The following is a 19796-nucleotide window of genomic DNA, read 5'->3' on the forward strand; positions in this document are numbered from 1 at the left end:
ACAATTTCGTTTTTAATTTAGAATATTTATTTATACATTTACAAGAGAAGTTAAAAATAAATTCGAACTAATAAAAAATAATACCTATTTAAATTGAAAAAACGTTTGACTTCTTGTTTAAAAATAATTAGTTTACTAACCCATTTTAATTTAATTAAATGGATTCTTATTTTTTGATGAACATGTTTATTGAATTAATTTTTTGAAAATAATTTATAAGAACAAGTCTATATTAAGATTACTTGATTTTTCTAGATTTATTTAATTATTACTTAACATTACTTTTATGTCTTATCATTATCGATATTTTTTTGGGCATTTTAATTTTTAACCAGTTGCTAATTTTTATAAAAATAAAGAAAGCAAAACGAGCACTTGTAGAAAATAGCGTATTTTGTGAACACGTTTCAACTTTTGTTAAGGGCCAATTTTTCATTAGTCAGATAAACCTCAGTTAGAGCTTATTCCTAGGAATAAAAGTTTTTTTTTAGACTGATATTTTATTCTTAAAATAGTCTATCTGACGATTGAAAAATCAGGGCTTAATAGAATTACCCTGATGAAGTCGAGTAATTACTACAAAACTTAGGGAAAAATTATGAAATAAAAATGTTTATTTGCATATAAAAGAAGTTACCAAAAAAGCCCGATTCAACATAAACATTATTAGTTCAAATACACTAGCCCAAAAAATTAAGGAAACAAAAAAAAAATCGTGATTTTTTTTAGTGATATTCGATACGCTGTACCTCAGTAAAAAATGATCGCATCATGACAAAATAAAAAGCGTGTAAAAGCTCTATTCTTCTAGTTTTAGGATTAACAAAATGAATCTTAAAGCCAAATTAATAGTCTTTCTAAAAATAATAATCATTTTTTCCGAAAAAAAATTTCCACTTTCTTAAGAGAAAAGTAAAAACAAACAAAAATTGGAAAATTTTTGTTTTTTTAACAGTTTCAAAGATTTAGCTATTTTACCGTTAGAAAGAAAATATTTTAACATTTAATCCTAAAACTAGAAGAATAGAGCTTTTACACGCTTTTTATTTTGTCATGATGCGATCATTTTTTACTGAGATACAGAGTATCGAATATAACTAAAAAAAATCACGATTTTTTTGTTCCCTTAATTTTTTGGGCTAGTGTAATTGGTCAAATTACCATTAATTCAATTGAAAAATTATTTTGTAAAATTGACAAATTATTTGTTTTAATTTTCTGGTCACGCGTTTGGAAGATTTTGTCCCAAATTCTTACAATTATTATATTTGTTATATATTGATCGTTTGACAAATGTTTTACATTGCAATTTTAGAAAATATTTTCATGTTGAAAAATGTACTTTAAATAGTTTTTCTCATATTATTATTTTTTTTTTTTTTTGCTTGATAAATGCTTATTGGCAACACTCAAAAAAGTTTTTTTCAATTTATTTTGACCGGTGTTTCTGTTCTGGCAAAAGAATGTTACCTAAAAAGCATTACTCTGGATTGAAAAAGAGGAAACTTCAAACCTTTACTCCAGGGGTCATCTTTTTAAATTGTTGTATTCCTTTTTCTATGTAATAATACAAATAAGAAAACTAATTTGGTTAGAGGAAAAATAATGAGCAATAGAGGAGAAGAAAATTGAATACAACAAATCCTCATCTTTTGAAAACTTACTCCTTATTTCTTTTAGAGTTTAATCTGTATCTATTTTCTACATTGCTATTTAAAATGTACTATTTCATTCTTAAAATTGTCAATTGAATTAATCTAGAAACAAATTTGCAAGTCCCATAAAATAAATCAATAACCAATTCACAATGGCTGAAATTAAAATTATTTGGATAGGCTCATACCTATTTAATTTGTTTTTAAACGATTTTAAGACCTTATACAAAAAATATCATCTTGATATTTATGCATCATTCATAGGAAGCAATAAAATTATAATATTAAGTGTATTTTTGCAATAAAAATTTCTAAATTTGTTTTAAACAGTTTTTTTTTTTAAATAAAAATAAAATTAAAATAAAAACAAAAAAAAAATATAAAGAATAACAACAACTCTATATCAATAGCTCATATGGAATGTTTTTAACACTAATCACGCCATTAGCATTCAACTGGCATATGGAAGTGCACAAATAGTGATCTTTGTTTATGTGAATATGTCTTTCCTGTCACACTTTTACACCCCTAAGTCACCAGAGGTAGTAAAAAAAAAACATTAAGATATACCTAGTTATTTGCGTGATTTAATTGAGAGAGAGACTGGATGAGTCTCTCGTTGATTGAGACTACTGATATGAAGGTTGTCGCGAATAATTTGAAATGACTGAAAGACTGGAGATTAATTTTACAGCTAACGAGAATTAAAACATGATTTTAAAAATAAAAATAAGTAAATTCCTTATTTTTTAAACCTTTTTTGTTATTCATCATTTTTTATGACAAGTTCAGTAATTTTCCAAAGTTATAAATTGAAACTAAAAACAGATAATTTATTTGCATTTGTAGCGCCATTATAGTAGTTAAATCTATTGTTGACTTTTTTTGGGTGTGGCAATACGTCGTTTACGCATCCGTAAAAAGCTGTGAGTAATAGCACAGTTCATTGTTCATTTAAGCTCATCATCTCATCATCTTTATAAAAAAAAAACGAAACAAAAATGACTTTGATAATTTTATCAAGGCAACACTATAAACACGTGCTAAAAATTTATTAAAAAAAATTATATATTTTTTTTTTCTCTTCATCGAGTTTGTTAGTATCAACAAAGTCAACACAATCACATCAATAACTTCCAATATCATCAGTTATCACTATATCACACCTCTCTTTCCATGACAACACAAAGTGCTAATGTTTATTTGTTTGTTTATTATTATATTTTTTGTATTCCTCATGGCAATTATAAATATATGTATCTTATAATTGCAAATAACTAAAAGGGACAAAAGTCAACTCACTTAAGTTGGTATAATTAAGCTTTGATCTGATACTTTTCATTAACTTTAGTAACATTCTTGTTGACATTTGACTGTGTGTAGTAGACTATACGTTGGCCATGAATTTTGTTTTTCCTTTCCGTCATTAAGTAAAAAATAATCGTTGGTCAAGAACTTTGGCTTTATAATGATTAAACAAAAGCTATGTTTTGTTAAATAGTCAAGGAAATAGGGTTTTTTTTTATATTATAAATAGGTATTCATAATTGAAATCTTTTTTAGATTTAAAATCAAGAAGATCTGAAGAAAATTCAAACAAGGCTCCTCAAAAAAAAAAAAAAAAAACTTCGCTGTTCAAAGGCTTATTGAAACATTGACGGAAACAAACAGAAAAACAGTTGTTTAATAAAAGTAATGAAACCGCTTTTATTTTTATATAGCATTCCAAACATTGACTGTTTTTTTCTATATTTTCATTATTTAATGTTCAGATAATTTTTTTTTCTACATACTAAAAAGTTACGCATACACCACAGTGACTCGCATGTAAATTGGAAAAAAGAGTCAACAAAATTGCACCCGTTTTTGTTTAATGAAGTTTCTTAACTGTATTTTACTAATTAGGCATCGCTGATTTCAAATCTGCACTCAGCTTTTTTCTATCAGCTATAGTTTAGGTGATACAGGTACTAGGGAATTGCTTAAAAAGTAGCAAATTATCGATCATTGAGATTTTAAAATTAAAATATCTCGTATAAACTCGAGCCGATAGAAAAATTATAATTTCGGATTCGAGTTCAATACACCAAAAAGCTTAAGAAAAATATTGTTTTGTTCCTGAAACAAAACCACTGTAAGTTAAAAACCACTGCAACCTAAAAAGCAGCAAAAAACAATTATTGATATTTTGAAAGGGCAATGTAGCAAAAAAAAATTAGAAAAAAATCGATAATTGAGATTTTATAACGGTATTATCGCTAAAATGAGAGCTGATGAAAAATTTTTAACTTCCGATTCAAGTTTAATACATCCGAAACCTACATATAATAGAAAAGTCTTGTTTTCTTCCTGAAACAAAACCACTGCAAGCTAAGAACAACTGTTGCTTCAAATTTCGAAAAAAATCGATTATTGAGATCTTATAACTAGAATATCTCAAAAACTCGAGCTGACAAAAAAATTCTGACTTCGGATTCGAGTTCAGCATATAAAAAATGTATAGAAAAATTTTGCTTTCTTAACAAATAAGACCACTGTAAGCTAAAGACCACTCTGTAAAAAAACAAAAAAATCAATTATAGAGATCTTAAAACAGGAATATCTTAAAAACGCGAGCCAATAGAAAAACTCTGATTTTGGATTCGAGTTTCGCACACCCAAAACCTCTAAAACCACTCTAAGCTAGGTAAATGCTTGGAAAGAAAACTAGCAAACAATCAATTACTGAGATTTTATAACGGAAATAACTGAAAGAAATTTTTTGACTCTGGATCGAGTTCAGCACCCCACGGAGTATCTTCTGTATCAAGTCAGGGTTTTTTTTTTACACACATTTGCAATGAAGAAGTCCTTGACGCAATGATTAGTGCGACATTTTTTCAACGACTAACGCGAAGAATTTACAAAGTCTCCAAAACTATTATTGTCTTCGCTCAGCCGTTTGTATTTGACACAAAATTTGAGGCCTCTTCCGTTCTTGTAAAACACAAGCATAGTTCAGAGCTACGCCTTGACTTTTCATACAGTACAGCTGTACGATAAAATTATATAATTTACAATCGCAATGAACATTTAACAATATTCCTGATTCCAAAATAAAAATATTTTCGCAAACAAAATTTTGGTGGTTCTTTTAAATTGTAGTACTGTGATTCTTTTGAGCATTTTTCTTTTAATTTCCTAAACATACAAAATTGTGTAGCATGTTTCTTACAACAATCATTTCATTCATTTGCCAATCTATCCATCTCACAAAATCAAAGACAAATTGATTGATAGATTCAACAAGATGATAATTTTATTCGCTACTTGATTTTAATATAACTCGAGTCGTATCTACCTTGATACTGTTTCTTTTATTGCAAAATATAATTATCGTCATGATTGTAGATACCAAGAGGACGGAGTTGTATTTAAAGGCACAGCTTACATTTCGCGTGTTACAAGTTAATCAACCCTCACCTCCTCTCTCTCTCTATCTCTCAATTATTTATAGTAGATTCCGATTGAATGTATCTATATTTTATAGCAAATGTAATCAAAGAATTTCAAATGCGTTGCAATACTCGGCGCTCAAGCTTATATAGATAAATTAATAATAAATCAGCAATAACATGTGAGCTGAAGCTTACAATATTGGAATTTAGATGCGCACCGCAGTGTATGAAAGTATCTTTTGCTTCATAGCTCACTGTTGCAAATCCAAACTTAATGGAAATACAAAAAAAAAAAAAAAATCGAGAGAGGTATATTACAAACATTTAATATGTATTTTTGCAATTGCACACATGTTGAGTAATTGGTAGTCTTAACGTGCATAGTTGATTGTTAATTTGTTCAAGAGTGCACATATAGGCGCATACAACAACAAGCTTTTAGATAACAAAATTGAATTGAAAAGGCAAAAATAAATTCCATATTGCAAAATATGTTGCTTGAATTCGAATATTTTCAAATATTTAAATTTTTCAATTTCAATGATTTTATATTTTTAATGAATATATTTTAAAATTTAACATATTTTCATGAAATCATACCAAAAGCCTTGATATATAAACAATTATTGTTCTAGTTTTTTGATTTGTTCAAAGTTAAATCCTTGAAATGTGCGTTGAACTATATACTCAGTTCATAGACAAAACAGTTTCAAAACAACAATTAATTAATTAATTTATGTTGTTTTATTGACATTTGTGTAGTTGTACGGTGTCAAGATAAACCACAGATTAACACGTCCAAGTCATGTTAAAAAATCAAAGTAAGTAAGGTTTACAAAACAAGTTTGTAGAACGGAATTGATTTATGTGAAGCAATTATAAAAGTTCCTGATGTTTTTCATTTCATTTTAAAGCAAAATTAATTATTTCTTTAGAATTGAAGTACAAGACTATGTTGCATGCAATACCATGATAAAGTCGAGGAATAAGAATGGCTTATAATAATTAAGAATTCAATTCCATGCAATTTTTTTGGTATTCTCCAAAATACAAGAAACAAAATGTTCTTGTTTGCAAGGTTGATATGAGTATGAAAGTCGCTTAGAACAGACTTAAATATTTATTTCAGAATCTCTTCACTTAAGCCTGAACTACATCAAAATACAAAGTCAAAAAAGTAGGAAAAAGTAAACAAAGCTCAAAATATAAAAATCACATGTATATTTACCTGACATCTATTGGAAAAAAATTAACTAAAAAAGCTCTTTCGTTTTTGAAGTTTTGAAATTTCAAATAAAAAAAAAAAATTTAAAAAGTAAACAAATTCTATTCAACTCCATCTAAGTCGAATTGTCACAGGACACGAAAATTGGTTCGAGATAGAGGGAAATTCGACTAAGAGGAATCTATTCTATTTACTGCAGGCGATTTCATTAAAAACGGTAAAAAAAATTGGTTGGTCTTGTTCAAGCTTTTTGAACTGAATACTTTTTTAAAATGAAAGAGAGATATACAAACAAGCTACTAGGGGGAAGAAGAAGAAACATCGTGTTTACTTGTTTGACTTTGTGTTTTGATGTAGTTCAGGCTTTACTCTCAGTGATTGTAGTGCTTTAAGCTTTAAAATGCTTGTCTATTTTACGATAAAACTGCTGCGAGCATTCTAAAATATGTATCTCGAGGACAGATTGAGTGATTTCTACAATTTTTACTTGGTACTATAGGTTAAGGATTCGTAAGAAAAATCGAACGCGAGATAACAATTTCAAAAACGGCTCTAATGATTTTGATTAAAAAAATACTTGTAGTTTGGCCTTGGTGGTGCTACTTTTGATACAGAAAAAATATATTAAGGGCCAGTTTGTTCACAGTCGATTTTATCTTTTAATCAAGGACTATCTTAAGTAGCACAAAAGTCTAAAATACACCAAAATATTTGGAGTATTTTTTGCACTTTCGTGATATGCATTTTGAATATAAAAAATATACCATTTTCTCGTATATAATAAACTCCGCTGGTTAAAAAATTAAACCGATTTTGGAATATAAAAAGAGCTTGTGGTATGAAAAATGAACTGGTTTTTGGTAAAAAATTATTCCTTTGAAATTGAAAAATACACAATAAATCTATGGATAAAATACACCATTTAAATTATTCTGATTTATAATTTGAACCAAAGTTTATTTTTTAACCTTAAATAGATTGATGAATTAAAATGTACCCTATTTCTTATGAAATAAATGAAAATAAATTATTCTCTATCACAATACAATTAACTAATGATTAAATATGAATTTGAGTGCCTAATTTAAGAACGAAACAAATTCCATTTACTGATTTTAGATACTACCCCGTCTAAAAATCGAGCGCCTCAAAAATTTCAATGAATTAATGATTTTTTTTTTTGCGATTTTAAAAATCAGTTTTTCAAAAATAATAATTTTTTTGTTGTTGTTACATTTTTTTAGAAGCGTTCTCTTATTATAATATAAACGAATCGAAAAAAAGCAAGAATGCGGGATAATTAGGATAATTATGCAGTCTGGTGAATTTTATGTCCACAGGGTGTACTTCCTACACCAAAGAGAGTGTACAAAATATAACGTTTCGGTTCATTTGAGAATCGAATAATTTTATGTACCAATAATGGTGTATTATAAAAACAATTGAATATCGGCGTATTTTTTGCACGGAATCTTAGAAGAAATGTTGAAATTTTGCACAGAAAAGATGATGGTAAAATTTGTATACCATCTTTTTTGATAAATACACCATTTTATTCAAATTTCTCAATTTTACACCAAAATTAATGAATTTACACCAATTAATACACCAGTGTGCTACTTGAGATGTCATATAAAAATCCTTGATAAAAAGATAATCGAGTGTGAACAAACCGACCCTAAGACCATTATTAACTGTCCTGCCATAGAACCGTTTTCTTGATTTCTGAATATCTCGTAAATCACTTAACCGATTTTAACGAAAATTTTTGTGCGAAAACATTTTAAATTTAAAAAACAAGATAGTTTTTGATTTTTTTTTATCAATTTTCTCAAAACGGATGAATGAATTTACATGCAATTTGGTTTTAATACATGGAAAAATAATTTCCTTAAAATTGCATACCAAATATTTTTTTAAAAAACCACAATTTTCAAAAAATAAAATATAAAAATTCTTTGTTATATTTAAAATAAATGGCATACTTCATGTAGAGATTAAAACCATTTAAAAAGGTGTTTTCGTAATTTTAAAATCAACTTTTTTTTACATTTCTTTTAAGGGGTAATAACACCTTGTAAACCACGAAATCGAGCGTCATTTTCATCAGCGTATAAAACAAAGAAGAAATATTATTTTCTTTTGGTGTTTGTTTAGTTAAATTAAGTATATTAATAGGTAACAGAATAGGCTAAATTTAAATTTTTTAATGATGTGAATTTTTTTAAATGGCGGTGTAGTTCAGGATGATAGTAAAATCCTGTGCTCTCATCGGGCGACCAGCTAACTCCTACAGTTTTTAACCGATTGGACTGAAATTTTGTGTGGAGCTTAAATATACTATTTTCTAGTGAAGTACGTAGGATTTTTTTGAAATTTAGATGGTATCATTTATTACTGTAAATGTTGCCGTTGTTTTTTAATAATTTTTTTTTATTTTGGTAATTTTTTTTTAGAAAACTGCCCCTCCCACCTAAACGGGGGGAGATAGACCCCCCTTCCAAAGAAAAAAAATGTTTGTATTGAGCTCCTCTACTTTGGAGTGATTTTCATAAAAAATACCTCGATTGATTGGGAAATAGATATTGTTTATGAATATATTTTTTAAATAGCATGTTGTTTTGAAAACATATACTTTAAATTGATGCCGAAGTTGGGCAAATGACGAAAAAAATGGAATTTTTGAACTTTGACAGCTTATAAATTCTAAGTGGTTTAACCGAGTTATCAAATCCTGGCGCCCAGGTTATCCTACTACGTGCCGAAACAACATTTTTGTTCTATACCTAAAAGTTCGAATTTCTGTATTTTTTTTTTTTTTCTCAGCCAATATTGGAGTGATTTTCATAAAAAATACCTCGATTGATTGGGAAATAGATATTGTTTATGAATATATTTTTTAAATAGCATGTTGTTTTGAAAACATATACTTTAAATTGATGCCGAAGTTGGGCAAATGACGAAAAAAATGGAATTTTTGAACTTCGACAGCTTATAAATTCTAAGTGGTTTAACCGAGTTACATGTTTTATACATTGTTGAAAAGGTATATTTATCTTCTATCAGAAACTGTAAAAAAATCGAAAATGGGTAAAAAATTGTCGAAGCTAGAATTTTTTCAATGGGTGAAGGTCCAAAAAACCGTTTTTGCCCGTAACTTCAGATTTTGGGGGTGTTAGGGGATTTTCAAATACCGTTTCGTATTCAGTGCGACTAGCTCTACAAAACCTGATAGGTCTCCGCCCGCGTATATTTTGAGTGTTACACCGTGTTATTTATTAAATTTTACAGCTTCAGACTGATTTACCGGAGATCCTTATTATAGATCATACTTAGGTCCTCGGATCTTCAAAGCACAGTTTGCAAGAATTGTTCATTAAGGCAAGACAACAGCATTTAGTTTCTTTATATCAGTATGTCTTATTTCAATTCAATCAATGTATTTTTGAAATAAGTTATATTAAAGTCAATATATTTTAAATAACAAGTTCAAGTCGTTTAAATATGTTTTTAAACTAAAGTTACTGCGTTTTTATTAATTAAGATATTGCTGTTGAATTAAACAAAACTGGGTATACTACCTAAGCAGATTAAAAGAGATAATTGTAAGATGGTAAATTCTGAATTTGTTTCAATAAATCAAAATTTCGTTTACCACTCACAAGAAATATTATTTTCATATTAAACTAGATGGCCTTATAAAAACGTTTTTCTGCCCTTCCTACGAGAAGGATAAATTGATATACATACATACATACATAAATATCTAACCTACATTTACAATTTTGACTGAGAATAAGAATAGCTAGTAAGAAGTAAAATAGTAATAATTGTCCAAGACAATCCAAAATAACTTGCCCGTCATTCGTTGAGACGAAATTGCAAAATTCGACTGATACCAAATCAATCTGTCAATTGTTAACATAAACATTCTCTATTAGGTACTACTAGCAGCATTTTCTTGGATCTATTTTCTATAGATGAATCTTTGAGCAAATACAACTCCAACGCTTATCATATTAGCTAAAGTTTCTTCACATAGCGCCTATGTCGCGTTTATGGCCCAAAAGTCTTCTAGATGCCGAAGCGAGTAAAAAAAATGCATGACTGGGTCGCACGTTCTTCCTCTTATGGTTAGAGTTCTATAGAATGTTTAGGCTTTTTATAAACTTCGTAAAAGAATAATTTTAATTTAATTTTATCATTAATCTTAAGGGGTAATAACACCTTGTAAACCACGAAATCGAGCGTCATTTTCATCAGCGTATAAAACAAAGAAGAAATATTATTTTCTTTTGGTGTTTGTTTAGTTAAATTAAGTATATTAATAGGTAACAGAATAGGCTAAATTTAAATTTTTTAATAATTAATTTTTTTTTAGAAAACTGCCCCTCCCACCTAAACGGGGGGAGATAGACCCCCCTTCCAAAGAAAAAAAATGTTTGTATTGAGCTCCTCTACTTTGGAGTGATTTTCATAAAAAATACCTCGATTGATTGGGAAATAGATATTGTTTATGAATATATTTTTTAAATAGCATGTTGTTTTGAAAACATATACTTTAAATTGATGCCGTTGGGCAAATGACGAAAAAAATGGAATTTTTGAACTTTGACAGCTTATAAATTCTAAGTGGTTTAACCGAGTTACATGTTTTATACATTGTTGTAAAGGTATATTAATCTTCTATCAGAAACTGTAAAAAATTGTCGAAGCTAGAATTTTTTCAATGGGTGAAGGTCCAAAAAACCGTTTTTTGCCCGTAACTTCAGATTTTGGGGGTGTTAGGGGATTTTCAAATACCGTTTCATAATCAGTGCGATTAGCTCTACAAAACCTGATAGGTCTCCGCCCGCGTATATTTTGAAACCTCATTTTTGTAACACCGTGTAATTAAAAAAAAAGTACATACCGCGTGCGTTTGGTATAATCCTTCTTATTAAAAGATTTGCAATCAAGCTAGTTAGAGAAAACTTTACCCAACATTGCCAGCATAATTCATAATAATTACTAGACTTTTATGACTTAATCCCAAGACTAAATCATAAAACTATAATCAAATATATAATGTGGAATGCAAAAACGCACCCACTGACAGAGTAGTTAAAAAAAAAAAGTCACCTCGTTTGTCGTTACCCTATCTCTCCATCATCATCAACATCATTGTTGTCGCCGATATCTTCAACATCCCATCTAAACTCTTAAACCATTTGCCATGCTAGCCTCATTCCTCGGTTATATGTATACTATTTGTCTTGAGATTTCCAAAGTCAGTGATACCAAAAGCTTAGTGACCACAATAAAAAACTATGTTAACTCCGCCATGCCAGTCGGACACGCTTGGTAGGCTTTTGGTCAGGTTGGTTTTTTTTTTTTTTAGTTATGTAATTGAAAATTGGGTTGTATAGTGTACAGAGTGTGCTGCGAACTTGTTTATTGCTAACTAATTTCCTATGAATCTTGCATATCTGTACTGAGTCAGGAGGGGCTCGTCGTCCACGGAGTTGTCGTTGGTATGTCAGTTGGTAGTGTAGGGTGGGAAATGAGTGTGCCACAAATGTGCAAAATATGATGTAATTTTTAGCGAGTGGGTACAGCAGTACCAAGACTGATTTCAATTTATTGTTTTTTTTTTTGTTACTCTAGTGGGAGAGATGAAAAACCATGTGGAAATGAAGCTGATAATAAAAAAAAATCTACATAACAGTTTTTGCTTAAATGGACAACAACTGACAACATTATGTTGGATATAATTTTTAATGTTTTTCCTATCAAAGTTGAGTGATGGAACATGTAGGTATCATAAAAGACAAATTTAATGTCAATAATTAAGCAAGGTGCAATCAATTAAGGCTGGGTGGGTGGTGTTTCAAAATTTCAATTAAAGTACATTGGTTTTAGTTGATGATATCAATCACTTGATTGAAATACCTAAAAAGGGTTTGGCCAATCCAAATTTTCTCAGTCTCTTCATACTTTTTTCTTTAAAAACCTGTTTCAATATATTACAATATTCAAAAGATTTGATTAATACTGAAAGGTCTGCAATGTTCATTCATGAAACATAAAAACCAGATAAACAATCTTTTTTAATTGTTATTGATAAAGTGTCATCACTTCATCTGCATCACAATTATTGAATTCTTTTAAATTCTTTCATTCTGAATGAATCAATTTGACTTGTAAATAATAGCTTACACGTGCGACAAACTGCCATTGTTTGTCATAAAATATAATTGTGACAGTATAATTTTTTTTTTTACATAATTAATTATAATTATTTACTTACGTTATCAACATTATGTGTTTTATGTGACTCGGTGGGCAATACTGCGATTTTCAAAAAATTAAAAAAAAATTACAAAAACGAAAAGTTTCTTACGCAAGTTTAAAAAAAAACTATGCGATTGAAACTTTTTTCTTTTGATCTGACTCAGATTATCCGGTTTTTGTTATTTTCTTATCCAGAAAAATGTTCATTACTGAAATATTAAAATAAAAAAAATTTATTAAAATAGATTCGGAAAGTGTACCTAAATCTTCCTTTAAATTGTGCACATAGGATTTTAAAGTACAGCAAAGCTATTTAATAAAAAAAATAAGATACTAGTCTAGAAATAACCATGAAATAAAGGAATGGAAAATTATAGTGACAAAATGACAGTCTACCTCAGTCTAGGATAGTTTCCACATTTTCAGGATATAATTTTTATATAGAAGAATTCTTTGAGGGCAGGAAAACCTATTTATAGTTAAAGTTGAAGATTTAAAATCGAGTTGATTTTTATTTACTTTTATTTCAAAAATATAAATTTAAAGCAACACCTTCCTTTTGAAGTAAAGAGTCAGTAGCAGGGTTCGGACTTCAGTTTCAAAATTTCGAAGCAAATTTGAAAAAAAAGTAAAGTAGATCCAAAATTTCGGAAGTAGATTTCAAAACTAAGCTTTCAGAACATTTATTCACAAAAATGTATTCTAAGAAAATTATTTTTTAACAAACTTATTTTTCTTTACTTTTTTTATTATGATCTTTTCTAAAAAACTTTTCGCATCTCGTGGTTGTAACGGTGCTTTAGTGTAAAAAGGTTAATTCAGCATAATCTTACAAATTTTTGATCAGGAATTCTTCAAAATCAGTCAAAATTACTTTGATAAACTTTATTTTTATCTTGAATTCGAAGAATAATTGACCTCCATTCATCTTTTGAGATTTCAGTTGAGCTTTATTTCTCAATGCCTCGACTAGATTTAAAATTGAAGTTGAATCCCTTTCTCTAAATTTATTATTTGAAAAATATTTTTCAATCAAGAAATAGAAGTAGATTCTGAAAAAGAGAAGTAGGGAAGTAGATTTTATTTTTTTCCCATAATCGAAGTAAATCTACTTCGATCGAAGTAAAGTCCGAACCCTGGTCAGTAGGTTCTCAAAACTCATACATTTTCATTATGTATTATGTACCTACTTTAATTTCAATCGCATTTTGATGGAAAACTATAATAGCTACCTGTCAAAAACTTTAATCTTTGCCACAAAGCCTAGCAGTGTTGAATTATGATTGACAACTTTATAATAATGACAGTCAAGTCTTGATTTTCTAATTTATTTTGTTCTAATGATAGTGTTTCGTCAACAATTATATTGAACTTGCAAATGAGGTCGTGTTGTTTAAAAGATGGTAATGTGTAACATTTTTCATTTGGTCAACTGGGCCCTGAAGAATAATTCCGTTTTATTTTATTTCTTATGCGACTCATATGCTTGTTTTAATAAAATATGCTTGGTTTAATAAACCCAAAAAAGACATGCATGTCCTGACTAAACCCCTAGTCCTAGAAAAATGGTTTATAGGGGAGAAGGGGATACATTTGGCACTTAGTTTTTAAAGGTCTGTATTTTCGAAAACTGTTAATTTTTTCCAATGTTTTGTTTTGTATTTGATTTATTGACTATTCAAGATTATACTAACAGTAATTTTTTTTGTTTTACCATATTACACAACATTTAAAAAAAATAATGTTTTCTAAAAAAAGTCATTTTGTCAAAAGTGCCCCGGGACCAGGGCACATTTGACTTTAAAAGGGGTACATTTGACAATAGTGGATTAAACCCCACATCGTGTGCATTATATTTTTAAAACTATCAGCGAATCTTGCTTGTCTATTGTTTGATTAGAAAAAAAAAATAAAGAACAGAACTGTTTTTCTTTTTTTTCAATAACTAATACTATTTTTTTACAAAGCTGGTTTTAATTTACTTAATTTTAAGCTAAGTGCTATCAAAATATTAATTCACCATTAAAAAAACTGTTTTATTAGGTTCAGAAATCACATACATACCGGTGGTCAAAAATTAGATCAGAAATACAGAAAACACGAAAACACGTGGTACTTCGCGAAAAGTTAATGAAAGACTGCGAAATTTCGCAAAATTTCTTTAAATCAAACTAAGCTTCTTTCTTCATCCAAACTATTGTTAACCCTCTTTTTTGTGACGTGATAGGCACACAGGTGCGAATTTGGTTTATACTTTTTCATGTCGCTAGAACTTTTTTCGGTCACAATATTTTATGGAGAATCAAGTATGAAATTGATGTAGAATATTCCGAGGAATTCGAATATTGTATTCACAATTCCGAAAAAAAATATTTTCACCCTTATAAAGAGACTTTTTTTTGACCACTTTTTTGAAAAATCGTAATTTTTTTATTTTTGTCCTGCCAAATTCGCACCCGTGTGCCATCAGAGGGTTAATTAAGGGCACGATCATACCGAAAAACGCAAAGTCAAAAGTGCCCCGGTTTCAAATGTACCCCCGCTTACCCTACCTTTTTTGAAAAGGGTGTTTAATGTAGAATAGAACCTCATCAAAAAACATTTAGATTACCTATATCAAAAAAATGGCCTTATAAGTCAACATATACCTACCTATTTCAAATGAGAAAAAACTTAACCCCTCTTGGGGCGCCATCTAGCGTCAGAATAAAATTCTGAAAAAAATTGGGGATTTTTTTTATTATTTAGAAACAGTTTTTCCACTTAGTAACTTGATATATCCGAAAAAAACCTAAATAACGAACGCCCTATTACTTACATACATTAAACAAAGTTTCAACTTCGAATTCACTGCTTAGGCTTTTATGAATCCAAATATTTCAAGAATTCAGTTCAATACCACCGTTTAGGTTTAGGGCAATGAAAAAACTACTAGTTCTTGGTCATGTAATTGAGACCATGTCTAATTTACACACTTGACATGACACTGCAAGTCATTGCAATGGAAATGGAAACTACACTGCATTTATTCAAAAAGTGTGTGGGTCAAGAAAAAAACAAACTGTCTTTTGTTCAAACGGCATTGAAAAATACCTTTACTAGACAAAAAACAATATTGACCTTAAAAAAAAAAATGCAAAAAAAAAAAAAACAAAATACAATTCATACGAATTTATTGCACAAAACATAATGCGACAACGTATACATAGGTACTGACATTCGTCATTATTTTGATTTATGGTCAAATCACTGTCAATGAATTTGTTTTGTTTTTTTTTTGTTGATATTTTTTTAAGCGTTGACTTTTACAACAATCCAGGTGTTAACATTTTTATTTTGTTTAGTTTATTTACTTTTTTTAGACATTTTTTTTTTTTTTTGCTCGGAACAAAAAAAGTCATCCGTTTAATGTTACATTTTGACAGGTGCGCTATTGTTTTCAAACTTATTGTATAATTATATTTATGTAATCTTTTATGTTAAGATGAGCTGTAGGAAAAAAACTTACTTAAGATTTATTTGAAAGTTGTAATGTGTAGATACCTACACAGTTCGAGTTAAAATGTAATACGAGGATTTATTTAGAACCATCGACGCGACGCACAATGGGCCCAAAGGACCATTTGCGTCCTTATATTCAGAATGTGATTTTGTGTTAATTTAGCCTACTCACATTTATTGGAAAACTCGCGATATTTAACCCCTCGGAAACCATATAAAGCCGCGATTTAAAGCTGCCAGACTTTTGAATTCAATATTAAAACGCATAAGGCTATAAAACTGCATACTCACATTTTGGTTATACCTCCACTTCCAAAATTTGCTGTGGGCTCTTAGACTTATTATATGAACCCGAAATTGAAGATATTTGTATTTTGAACAATGCTGTCATTGTACTATTAGAAAAAGTCTAAGGTAGCAGAAAAATGTTAGAATTTAATATTGTAATTGTTGAAAAAAATTTCATCTATGGAAAAAGTTACATAGAGATTTTATTTACTGATTTTAATTTTCCTCGAAGATTTTCAAAAGAGCAGTTTAAAGTATTTAATTAAGAAGGATTTTCGTGAAAATTGACAACCAGTTTATTTTTTTTTTTTGTGAATTCTTTTTTTGCTCTTTTCTCAAAAGCGTAGTGTTTCGACTATTTCACTTTGCCTTACAAACAACTTTATTTAAAATGAATATAATCAATATTTTTCTTATAATTTTTCAATAAAATAGCTTTAATTTAAAATAACGTAACACAAACAAACTACATTGAAATGTATTTTTTCTTTATTTTATACTCATAAAAATAATCAAGTAATTTTGAGACACGAAAGGAAGGTCTTTATAAAATTAAGAAAATAGTTTTATCTTATTTTGCAAATTTGAGAAAATTATCTTTTAATAGTAGGAGATCCCGCCATAGGACGACCTACCCTCATCGTTATACCAGTTGAGAGTTATATTTTCTGAAAGCTAGTGTCTAAGGAAATAAATTGCACATGGGTTGCCAAGCGATATCCTGTCAAGGCATAGGGTTGCCAGGCCTTAAAGTTCATTTTTGCAAATTTTTGAAAATGCGACCCTGCTTAAATGGCAAGCCTAAGAGTTATAAAAAAAATATAATGTCATAGGAAATTTAATTTAAAAATTTTGATTTTCAGGATTTTTTAAAATTTGAAGTTTGAGTAGGGTAAACAAAGGTAAATTTAGAAAAAAGGCAAAAATCTATTTTCTAAACAAAACGTGATAGAAATAAAATTGAAATTGGAATCGATAGATATTATAAATATATGAAAGCCACACACACAAATAAAAAATGTAAAAAATCTACAACGCGAGATATAGTCTTTTTAGAGTCATGATACTCCAATTCGATATTTGAGAAATAATTCACCAAAAATCAGAATGAACGATTTTTTAAATAATTTTTATGTGATAAGTTAGGAAAAATAAAATAACTTGACACGTGTCTGTCAAATTTTTAATTTAACTTTCCGTTTTTGCAAGGGGATTTTTTGAAAAGGAGCTTATTTTCGTATTTCAACATATTAAAGGAAAAAATCCCGTCATGGGACGACCTATCCACCTCATTATACCAGTTGAAAGCTATATTTTCCTAAGGGTAGTGTCTAAAGAAACAGTTTGCACATGGGTTGCCTAGCGATATCCTGTCAAGGCATAGGGTTGCCAGGCCTTAAAGTTTATTTTTCATTATTTTTGAATACGCCACCCTGCTTATACCCAAAGCCAAAGAGTTGTAAAAAAAATATTATGTCACAGGAAATTTAATTTGAAAATTTTAATTTTCAGGATTTTTTAAAACTTGAAGTTTGAGTAGGGTAAACAAAGGCGAACTTAGAAAAAGGGCAAAAATCAATTTTCTAAACAAAACGTGATAGAAATAAAATTGAAATTGGATTCGATAGATATTATAAAAATATAAAAGCCACACATACAACAAAAAAATGTAAAAAATCTACAACTCGAGATATAGTCTTTTTAAAGTCATGATACTCCAATTCGATATTTGAGAAAAAATTCACCAAAAATCAGAATGAACGATTTTTTAAATAATTTTTATGTGATAAGTTAGGAAAAATAAAATAACTTGACACGTGTCTGTCAAATTTTTAATTTAACTTACCGTTTTTGCGAGGGGATTTTTTGAAAAGGTGCTTATTTTCATATTTCAACATATTAAAGGGAAAAATCCCGTCATGGGACGACCAATCCACCTCATTATACCAGTTGAAAGCTATATTTTCCGAAGGGTAGTGTCTAAAGAAACAGTTTGCACATGGGTTGCCTAGCGATATCCTGTCAAGGCATAGGGTTGCCAGGCCTTAAAGTTTATTTTTGCAAATTTTTCAAAATGCGACCCTGCTTATATGGCAAGCCTAAGAGTTATGAAAAAAATATAATGTCATAGGAAATTTAATTTAAAAATTTTAATTTTCAGGATTTTTAGAAATTTGACATTTTAGAAGGGGAAACTGAGGTAAATTTAAAAAAAGGTCAAAAAGCTATATCCTTAACAAAGAGTGGTAGAAAAAAGATTGATACTGGAATCGATAGATATTGTTAAATTATATAAGTCACACATACAAACCAAAAATGTAAAAAATCTGCTACTCGAGATATTGACGTTTAAAAGTCAAAACCGTGAAATTCGATGTTTGAGAAATAATTCACCAAAAATCAGCGCGAAAGGTATTTGAAATAATGTTTATGTTATTAGAGAGCATAAATAAAATAACTTGACACGTATCTGCCAAATTTTTGATTTGACTTAGTTTTTGGTTCCTGTGTATTTTTGAAGAATAACACCGAAACAGTGAATTGAATTTTAAAAATCTGTAATTCTTCAAAAATACACAGGAACCAAAAACTAAGTCAAATCAAAAATTTGGCAGATACGTGTCAAGTTATTTTATTTATGCTCTCTAATAACATAAACATTATTTCAAATACCTTTCGCGCTGATTTTTGGTGAATTATTTCTCAAACATCGAATTTCACGGTTTTGACTTTTAAACGTCAATATCTCGAGTAGCAGATTTTTTACATTTTTGGTTTGTATGTGTGACTTATATAATTTAACAATATCTATCGATTCCAGTATCAATCTTTTTTCTACCACTCTTTGTTAAGGATATAGCTTTTTGACCTTTTTTTAAATTTACCTCAGTTTCCCCTTCTAAAATGTCAAATTTCTAAAAATCCTGAAAATTAAAATTTTTAAATTAAATTTCCTATGACATTATATTTTTTTCATAACTCTTAGGCTTGCCATATAAGCAGGGTCGCATTTTGAAAAATTTGCAAAAATAAACTTTAAGGCCTGGCAACCCTATGCCTTGACAGGATATCGCTAGGCAACCCATGTGCAAACTGTTTCTTTAGACACTACCCTTCGGAAAATATAGCTTTCAACTGGTATAATGAGGTGGATTGGTCGTCCCATGACGGGATTTTTCCCTTTAATATGTTGAAATATGAAAATAAGCACCTTTTCAAAAAATCCCCTCGCAAAAACGGTAAGTTAAATTAAAAATTTGACAGACACGTGTCAAGTTATTTTATTTTTCCTAACTTATCACATAAAAATTATTTAAAAAATCGTTCATTCTGATTTTTGGTGAATTTTTTCTCAAATATCGAATTGGAGTATCATGACTTTAAAAAGACTATATCTCGAGTTGTAGATTTTTTACA

The 19796-nt window shown here is 28.9% G+C and overlaps 1 protein-coding gene across 4 annotated transcripts in view; it reads right to left on the reverse strand.

Moving 5' to 3' along the window:
• LOC129917192 (ABC transporter G family member 23) overlaps nt 1-19796 on the reverse strand; it is a 118850-nt gene that overhangs the window by 25709 nt on the left and 73345 nt on the right. Inside the window, exon 2 of one of the 4 annotated variants that reach the window (XM_055997583.1) lies at nt 12607-12799. The exons of the other annotated variants lie outside the window; for them this stretch is intronic. Within the exon in view, the coding sequence (XP_055853558.1) occupies nt 12607-12617 (11 nt within the window). The 5' untranslated portion in view covers nt 12618-12799. The remainder of the gene's footprint in view (nt 1-12606; nt 12800-19796) is intronic. 4 annotated transcript variants of the gene reach the window in all.

Source organism: Episyrphus balteatus, chromosome 3 (assembly GCF_945859705.1).
Source record: "Episyrphus balteatus chromosome 3, idEpiBalt1.1, whole genome shotgun sequence".
Lineage (NCBI taxonomy): Eukaryota > Metazoa > Arthropoda > Insecta > Diptera > Syrphidae > Episyrphus > Episyrphus balteatus.